The sequence below is a fragment of the Conger conger genome, chromosome 5 (assembly GCF_963514075.1).
Source record: "Conger conger chromosome 5, fConCon1.1, whole genome shotgun sequence".
NCBI classification, from domain to species: Eukaryota; Metazoa; Chordata; class Actinopteri; order Anguilliformes; family Congridae; genus Conger; species Conger conger.
In genome coordinates, this window is record NC_083764.1 from 8,711,413 (window position 1) to 8,721,412 (window position 10,000).

General features: G+C 51.1%; 1 protein-coding gene across 1 annotated transcript in view; it reads right to left on the bottom strand.

Annotated features, from left to right (window-relative positions):
• nbas (NBAS subunit of NRZ tethering complex) overlaps nt 1–10,000 on the bottom strand; it is a 194,115-nt gene that overhangs the window by 50,792 nt on the left and 133,323 nt on the right. The window contains exons 46-47 of the mRNA XM_061241597.1: nt 4,667–4,885; nt 1,565–1,767 (exon numbers count right to left, since the gene is read on the bottom strand). Of these exons, the coding sequence (XP_061097581.1) occupies nt 1,565–1,767; nt 4,667–4,885 (422 nt within the window). The remainder of the gene's footprint in view (nt 1–1,564; nt 1,768–4,666; nt 4,886–10,000) is intronic.

The following is a 10,000-nucleotide window of genomic DNA, read 5'->3' on the forward strand; positions in this document are numbered from 1 at the left end:
ACAGCGAACAAATTCACAACACGATACGACACGATACAACACGATTCACAGTTAGTGCACAAAAAGACAACAAAACACAACATCACGGGCGGATTGGCAACAGTGATGTCATCACGGAAAACACTTGCACGCCTCATTTGCTAAGGTCGGAACAACACATTTCAAATCATCCAATGAAATTAACTGGTTTTATTTTTTCTTTTTTTCTAGAGTATTCATGGTCATGGTGCATGATAATTAAGAGCATTTTTTCCCAGATCTGTGAAAAGTCTAGGATTAACACCCGAGAACCAGGCGATTCCACTGTGCCCGGTCCTATCCACCAAGACGACTTCTTAACAGCCCGCAAAGCTGAATATTGATTTCCCCTGCCCCTGGAAAAATAAAGGACCTTCGCCATGGCCTCCTGCAAAACAGGCCCCGGCAAAGAGCATCTCTGGCTTTGATTCTCCTGATTAAACTGTAATGGCCGTCTTTACAAATTCATGGCACTGTTAAATAAATAAACAGAGCCGGGCTCGGGCAGGAAATTGGTTGGCGAACGGTACTTTTAGTGTTATGACAGGTTTTGTGTGGGTCCATCTGGCCCGGACGGAGAGGGGGCTGAGCCAAAATAACGCGGGCCCCTACTTGCGCGATCTGGCATCTAAACTCGGCTGGCACCTCAACTTGCTTTTTTTCTTTCTCGAACTTGAGACAGGGGCGTCATCGCCACTAAAGGGGAGAAGTGAAGGGATTCTTCTTAAATCGATAGTTCAGCACCTGACTCACTCAGGGCGCGCCAGATTTGGCCGCGGTACAGTAAATATGCGACGCCTTCGGTTATGAAACGCGCTCGGAGGAGACAGAAGGTCTTTGCGGCTGACAGAACGCGCACAGCCCATCATCTGGAGATAATTATGAGGCTGAGGCTGTCTCTCCCTCTCCATCTCTCTCTCTCTCTCTCATTCTCCCTATCTGTCTCTCTCTATCTCTTGTTCTGTCTCCTCTCTGTCTCTCTTTCTCTCTCCCCAACCCTCTTCATCTCTCTTCCCTCTCTCTGTTTTTTCCCTCTCTTCCTCATTCCCTCTCTCTCTCTCTCTGTCTTTCTCGCTCTCCCGGTCTCTCTTCCCTCTCTCTCCCTATCCCTCTCTCTGTCTGTTTCTTCCCTCTTTTTCCCTCCCCCCCCTCCCCTATGTACATGAAACCTTTCAGTCGGAGCTTTGAATGTACAGTTAATCTGGGGTATATAATCTGAGCCATTTCTGACCTTACAGTATATAAGGCGCTGGGAGAGGAAGCCATTTTAGGAGCGATGAGATAAAATTCGAGCAGTGCAGTAAAGTCTTTACCCTTCCCTTTGCTCTACGCAACCAAAGACGTGAAACTGCCCCTGACCCAGGAAACAACATTATTATTAGTATTATTATTGTTTGTGAGACACAGTCGAGCTGAGAGCAGGGCTGAGACCGTAATGGCCTTTCTCCTCAGCGAGCCTCCGGCAGATCGAACCTGACTGGAGGTTAATTACAGGACGAGAGGGTGAACTGAGCGTGCTCGGGGAGAGGGGGGAGAGCGGGCGTACCTCAGGGCCGAGACCACCCTCTGGATGGCGTCCTGGGCCACTCTTTTCGGGGAGAGGCCCAGGGGCCCGACGGCCACCTCCAGCAGCTGCTGCACGTCTCCTAGCGGCCGCCCGTCCGTCAGCATGGTGACCGCCAGGTCGTGGACCTGCTCCCGGTCTGACCTGGAGAGGTCATACACACGGCTGTACTGCTGCAGGGGCTCCTAGAGGGAGAGAGAGAGCGTGTGTGAGTGTGTGTGTGTGTGTGTGTGAGTGTGTGTGTGTGTGTGAGAGTGCGTGTGTGTGAGTGTGTGTGTGTGAGCAAGAGGGGGAGAGAAGGAAAGAGAGTGTGTGTGTGTGTGAGAGTGTGTGTGTGTGTGTGTGAGTGTGTGTGTGTGAGAGTGCGTGTGTGTGAGTGTGTGTGTGTGAGCAAGAGGGGGAGAGAAGGAAAGAGAGTGTGTGTGTGTGTGTGTGTGAGTGTGTGTGTGTGAGAGTGCGTGTGTGTGTGTGTGTGTGTGAGCAAGAGGGGGAGAGAAGGAAAGAGAGTGTGTGTGTGTGTGTGAGTGTGTGTGTGTGAGACAGAGGGGGAGAGAGGGAGAGAGAGAGTGTGTGTGTGTGAGAGTGTGTGTGTGTGTGAGAGAGTGCGCGTGTGTGAGTGTGTGTGTGTGTGTGTGAGAGAGTGCGTGTGTGTGAGTGTGTGTGTGTGTGTGTGTGTGTGTGTGAGAGAGTGCGTGTGTGTGAGTGTGTGTGTGTGAGACAGAGGGGGAGAGAGGGAGATAGAGTGTGTGTGTGTGAGAGTGCGTGTGTGTGTGTGTGAGACAGAGGGGGAGAGAGGGAGATAGAGTGTGTGTGTGTGTGTGTGTGTGTGTGTGAGAGTGCGTGTGTGTGAGTGTGTGTGTGAGACAGAGGGGGAGAGAGAGAGAGAGTGTGTGTGTGTGAGAGTGCGTGTGTGTGTGTGAGAGACAGAGGGGGAGAGAGGGAGATAGAGTGTGTGTGTGTGTGTGTGTGTGTGTGTGAGAGAGAGGGAGGGAGAGAGGGCGAGGAGAGAGATAGAAAGAGAGAAAGGGCAAAAGGGGAGAGGGAGAGAGAGCGAGTGTGTGTGTGTGTGTGTGTGTGTGTGTGAGGGGAGAGGGTATGTGTGTGAGAGAGTGAGAGACAGAGACAGCAAGAGAAAGACAGAGTTAGAGAGCAGAAGAGAGAGAGAGAAATACTCGGAAATGAAATTGCTGTCTTCCTACATTCTGCTCCCTAATGCAGCAGCTCCAGCTATTTTCACAAACACAGCTGACAGTATTTTTTCTGCTTACAACAGCTCCTCTGTCCTCGAAGTCTCTGCTCAATAACGGCTGTTTCATCCTGGGGGGGCGAGGGGGGGGCACAAGCTCAAATAAAATGCCCTTGTGGCAGAGTTAAAAGGCACAGTGGAGATGTAAGAAGGTAAAGTGTACCAGGCCTTTACAATGGCTACCCACCTGCCGCACAGACACTGCGGCCAAACTAACGCTCTGCGGGTCTCTGGGAGCTGGCCCCATGACGTGCAGGGGGGTCTCTGGGAGCTGGCCCCACAATGTGACGGGGCTCCACCCAAATCACGAGGGGTTTTGGTTTTGGTTGAGAAAGTTGAGCAAAATTTAGTATGTTTTTTGCGGTTGCAGTTTGCTGCAGTTGCACACCGGGGACCGGGGTTCGATTCTCGGTCCTGCCAAAAGCCAAGTTTGGCCGGCTCACGTGGGGCAGCAATAATTGGCTCGCTGCTCCAGAGGGAGGGACTTGGCAGGGTTAGTAGATCGCCACACAATAAAGCACCTCGGGCGCCTCGGAATCACGGCAACGGGCACGAGACGAGACGGCTTGAAGAAGGCGTGTCGCTCTCATTCGGGCCGCCGAGGGACGGGGTACGGGCGGTACATCTAATACGACTACCTCCAATTGAATCAGACGAGGTACAATTGGCTACCAAATTGGGAGAAAAAGGGAAAAATCTGAAAAAAAAAAAAAAAGAATAAAAAAAACATTTTGTATGTTTTTAATAGGGGCTCAAAACAATAGTATAGCGGCCATTTTGATTGGTTGAAAAGGTATAAGGTCGAGCGTGCCATACTGTGCGGCACTCTTGGGGTTTTACGGTAGTTACTCTTGGATGCCGTGTGGCGCTCTTGGGACCGAATGGGTCGAGGCACAGTTCTGGTGCAGAGATGGACCCCGCGTTGGGGAATCGGATCCGGGCGGATGTGAAAGTGTTAAATAGCTATCGACTTTTTACCCTCCTCAAGAAATCCCAAAAACTTCTTACCTAAATAAACAGACTCTTTATGTAAATGACTGGAGGAAGGTCAGACACGGAACAGTTTCTCAAACGACCTGACCTCGGTATCCTTGACCAGGTCGTATAAAATGACGGCGACGGTTCCGCTAACCCCGACCGTCTGCGGACGGCGAATCGGGACGAGGGAACGGACGTTCCGGGCCAACCCGCTCAGTCTCATCCTCCTCCTCTCACGCTGAAACGAGCACCTCGTGACAATCAGTGATAACAGCGGTCAGGTGGGGGGAGAGCCGGGGCCACGTTTGGCACGAAGACAAACACAGCCAATCAAAAGGGCCTGAGGCCCCGCTGAGGTACGCTGGGATAGCGAGGCTATTTGTAATCACGCCGACGAAGGATGACGAGCTTATCGGCTGGCATCTTTAAAAAAAATTAATTATTAAATAATAAAAAAACTGGCATTCAGCATTTGGGGGAAACAAGGGATTCAACTGCTGTAGCAGACTGCAAACACACAACATCAGGGAGAGCAAACAGCTGTGTCACTCTTTCTCTCTTTCTCTCTCCTGCCCCTCCCCCTCTCTCCTTTCTCTCCTCTCTCTCTCCTCTCTCTCTCTGTCTCCCCCCCCTCTCTCTCTCTCTCTCTCTCTCTCTCTGTAACACGTCTCTCTCTCTCTCTGTCTCCCTCTCTCCCCCCCTCCCTCTCTCTCTCTGTAACACGTCTCTCTCTCTGTCTCCCTCTCTGTCTGTCTCCCCTCTCCCTCTCTCCTCTCTCTCTCTCCTCTCTCTCTCCACCTCTCTCCCTCTCTCCCCTCTCTCTCCCTCTCTCCCCCCTCGCTTCCCTGGTCTCTCCTCACCTCCTCACTGCTCCTGAGTGACTGGATGAAGGGGTGCCGGAGCGACTCCAGATGATCCAGGGAGTGCTGCAGGTGTGCGACGGCCTGCTCGAAGCAGGCGGGGGAACTCTCCGGAAGCTGGCCGCTCTCCTCCCCGCCCTTCTTCCTGGCTCTCTCGCTCAGCTGCCTGACGGCCCTCAGGGCCCTCTTAGTGACCTCTCTCCGGGTCTCCACCGCCAGCTGAGAGAGGGGGAGAGATAGAGAGAGAGAGGGAGGGAGGGAGGGAGAAAGAGAGAGAGGGAGGGAGGGAGGGAGGGAGAAAGAGAGGGAGAGAGAGAGAGGGAGGGAGAGAGAGAGGGAGAAAGAGAGGGAGAGAGAGAGGGAGGGATAGAGAGAGAGAGAGAGGGGAGAGGGGGAGAGAGAGAGAAAGAGAGAGGGGAGAGGGAGAGAGAGAGAGGGGAGAGGGAGGGAGAGAGCAAAAGAGGGAGGGAGAGAAAGAGGGAGGGAGAGAGAGGGGGGAGATAGAGAGAGAGGGGGAGAGAGGGAGGGAGAAGGAGAGAGAGAAAGAGGGAGGGAAAGAGAGGGGGAGAGAGAGAAGGAGAGGGAGAGAAGGAGAGGGAGAGAGGGTGAGGAGAGATGCTTCTGCTTCATCATTCGATCACACACTGAACACACGCACACACACACACATGCATACAAACATACATAACACACACACTCACACACAGAAACACATACTGTACTGTATGTGGCTGCTGTTAATAGGCACTCCGAGCCCCACACTCACACAGGTCCACAGAGACTCTGCGTTATGCGCATCCTGTTCTCTAAGGAGAACAGACACAATATTTATACACTGTTTATTAACACCCACACACAATATGTACATTTAATTAACACACACATCAATATGCCACTGTTTAACACACGCATATACACTATACACAGACTGTGAAACAGATATACATATAAATGTGTACACACACTTTACAAACACAGAGGAGAAACATGTGCACAACAGAGGCAGAAATGTGCACGTACACACACACGGTATATAGTCACAAACAGAAACACGTCAACACACACACCGCACATGCACAGAGGCACCTGAGGAATAATTGCAGAGACGGGAAAAATTGCAGTTACAGTTTTAGAACTGAAAGCTGACGAACCCTAGAGCCATTTCAGGATTACATTTCAACCCCCCGCCCCCACCTCTGACAACCATATGTTTTCCATGGTTGCCAGGGTATGTAAAATCGATTCACGTTCTTCAGTAGTATCGGGACGCCTGGGGGAAGGGGGGGGCTGGAGGTTTCTTCCTTTCACTGGAGGCCTAAGCGTGAATGGCATGAGGATGTTTTAAACAGCCCATATTCTTCTTCTCCCCCCCGGGACTCCATTGCTTAATAAGATCTACGCTTGTAATTCTGCTGTTTACTTTACATGGGGGACTGCGCCAATATGGGCCGGATACAGACAAACACACACACACACACACACACACAGGGCCTGTTTCCTCAAACACACACACACACACACACACACACACACACACACACACACACAGGGCCTGTTTCCTCAAACAGACACGCAGACACACACACACACACACACACAGGGCCTGTTTCCTCAAACAGACACGCAGACACACACACACACACACACACACAGGGCCTGTTTCCTCAAACACACACACAGACACAGACACACACACACACACACACACACACACAAACACAGGGCCTGTTTCCTCAAACACACACACAGACACAGACACACACATAAACACACACACACACACACACACACAGGGCCTGTTTCCTCAAACACACACACACACACACACACACACACACAGGGCCTGTTTCCTCAAACACACACACAGACACACACACACACACACACACGCAGGGCCCGTTTCCTCAAACACACACACACACACGCAGGGTCTGTTTCCTCAGTGTTAACACAAACAGCTCCATCAGTGTTGACCGCCCCCGTATAGGTGTCATGTGACTGACAGTGGGTAAGCCACTCAGTGAGTGGCACCACACCTCAGCCATCGATCGGTCGATCGCACGGACAGCGGTGTCACTGTCCCAGGGGAGGGACCCCCACAACACCCCCTCAATAAGGGCCAGGCGGACAGACGCGGCTGGAGAGAAGGAGCCATTGATTGAGGAGGGAGACTAATAGAGGCGTGGAGTCCCTGGGTGAAGCGGCTCCTACACTCTAATATGGATTCTGGCTCAGATTAAGGGGAAGCCATCAGGAGTGGAGGCAAAGGCCGCTCACTCTGTTAATCTGGGGTTAAAGAAGGACGACGGGCGCTAATGGCCGCCGGGGGGTGGAATTAACGAGCCGTGCGGGAAGAGGCTCGATCGCGTCTTCTTCTTTCAGTCCTCAACCCCAAACCCGCAACAGTCCCTCTGGAGGGGACGCGCACTGAACATAAACGGCCGTTAGCTGGACAGACGCTAGCCGCTGAGAGCCGCGCGGTGTCAGCGGATCAAAATGGCCGCCAGAGAAGACGAGAGCCCTCGAGCCAACACTGAGATGGAGGCTCTCGGGACAAAACGCCATCATGCTGACCATGTGCCTCCGCTACGCTACGCTACGCGCTATGCTACGCTACACTTCTGATATTATCATCCTTCCTCTATACATAATCACCTCCCATTCTCTCCTTTTATATTAATTCAGGTTCTCATATTTGTATGGCTATTTTATGGATTTATATTTCTGTACTTCAGTTGTTATGGATATTTTCCATGTTTTTTGGTTTTTTTTTTTAGCATTAGCATTAGCATTTTGGTTCTTGATTAGCATAGTTAGCTCGCGCAAGTGATTCAGCGATTCTGCATCTTTACTGTTGCTAGCCAGGCCTGGCTATATTACTCCTGTAAATCGGGCGACTGTGTTTCTGCTATGCTGTAAGTCTCTGGATATGCTAATTCAATGCTAATAAAAGCTTCAGGCTATAGGTGGGATAATTCAATGCTAATACAGGCTTCAGGCTATAGGTGGGATGAAAGGACTGGCTACAACGCCGTGCTCATTTCACAGTAAGTACTGACACTGCTCATTTCTCAGGAATCTTTACGATGAATAGCTCGCCGATCCCACGGGAGGCAGGGGGTCAGGAATCCATGGCAACTGTCCGTCAGGAGAAGAGTAAACACCTTGAAGACGTCTGACAGCAGGTGTGGGTGTACTGATAAAACAAACATGAAGCGCTGACATGTAACCTTTGTAGGGGAAGGAAAGAAAAGACCGGAATGTGCGAAAGAAGACGGTTACAATTGTGGATTCACAAGAGCCGTTTTCTCTCGGACTGAAATACCCGCTTGTTTCTCTCCCTGTACGCTCACACCAGACTACTCGTATTTCATAACGTCTATCCGCCGCTCAAAGGTGTTTGTACTCAGCTTGTCGTGTGCGTTTGTGTCTACGGTCCTTACCCTTTGATATTGTTTACGTAAATAACTCGATGATACGCCTGCGTGTCTGAATTCATATGAACCACACACTGTCTCTCGGATGACTGATTCTGACACTGTGTATCTATGCAGGCAGACACACGCATGCATAGATACACACACACACAAACACACACACACATTAATAAATATTCACATGACTAACACATCACATGCGACTGCGCCCTCATCTCACTGTACTTATTGAACTATATTTGAAGGTCAATGGCAATTGCCTTTCTCCCTCCCCCACCCTCATTAAGGGCCCCTCTGTGTCCTGCCTGTCCCTCTGCCCCATCGCCAGCTCCCCCAGGTCAGCGACGGGAAGCAGAGAGAGAGAGAGTGCAGGAGATGACGCGTACAGCTGGCCACGGAAGACTCCGCCTAATGAGAGCCTTCAAATACAAAATGTCCACCCGACACGTAGCCAACCGCCACTGTATCCAACAACATCATCCCGACCAACCAGAGCAACACAACTCAACTATCCTCAGGTTAAAGACTTCCTTATTAACACTTCCAGTAAATGAAGTCAGTGTTGCGTTTAGCAGCCTGAGCAGAACTTTAATAAGCTCTGTTTGGCAGCCATCTTCTCCTCAGCCTATACTCTCCCTTCAAGGTGTAAGGTCACAAACATGTCACAACCACCGCTGTTAATAGAAAGCTCCAGCTCACTGAGTGAGAAATGTGACAACACATACAACGTTCTCATCACGGGGGTTAAAACCGCCTGAGAACTGCCCTCCGGGTGGTTTCTCCAGCCACCTGAGTGGTCTCACCCCATGTTCATAACAATAAAGAATTAAAATTGTTGCCCGAGGGCCCAACAGCTGTGGATCTTACTGCGGCTACGCCAGGGCTTGAACCATCAACCTTCCGGGTCCCAGACATGCACCTTAGCCGCTACGCTACAGGCTGCCCGCCCAGCAGGACGCGCAGGTAAACTTGACCTATTAACACGGTACGTTCCCTGCCCTGTCCCATAACGAACAGGCTCTCATAGTCCGGGTTCACCTGCGTGTCCGTGGCAGGAGGTGAGTCACAAGTCAGCAGGGTGCGACGCTGTAGTATGCTAAAAATACCCCACACAAGTTCCTCCTCATCGTAGGGCAGAAGAGCGCGCGCTCACGCTCGACTGGGTTCAGCAACCACACGCTGGGCAGACCCGGTTGGCGGAGAAGAGGCGGCCATTTTGATTACATTTTTTTTTTCTGCCCCCCCCCAGCAGCTTCCACCCAACTCGAGGTCGACTTTATTGTTATTTTACAATTATAATTTCACACAGCAATGCACAGAAGCCTCTGAGAGGGAACGGTAGAACAGGGGAAAAAGAAACAACCGAGAATTGAGCAGACTGAGTCAGCCATCTTATCGACGGGGTAAAAAGGCTAACCTCCGTTTCCGGAACATTCCATCGGCCAAGTCTGCCGATAACAATTAACTGTGGGTCCTTTTGAGTTTTTTTTTTGGGGGGGGGGGGGGGAAGTCAATGGCGAAAATAGAGTTGTACGGTCGCCTTGTATTGGGTACATTTGAAGGAATAGGTTCCTTGTTCAAGGCAGGGACAGCACGGAAAATCTGAAAGGTATTTAAAATTGTCTGTGGGCTGGCGATGTGAACCGCCACCCGCCTCTTAGTTGTGAACAATTTCATCACCAGCAAAACCGTAACACCCCCCCCCACACACACCCCACCCCCCGCTCGACGGAAATCTCACACATGTATACAGCCAGGCTGGTTTTGGGCGAAGTTGCTTGTTTGTCTCGTGAGAGTTGGCAACACTCTGTCCCCTCTCGTGTCTCAACGCAGGAAAAAAAAAAACCTCATTTATTTATACATTCACACCGTGTGACAGGCAGAACGAGGGCTTCTG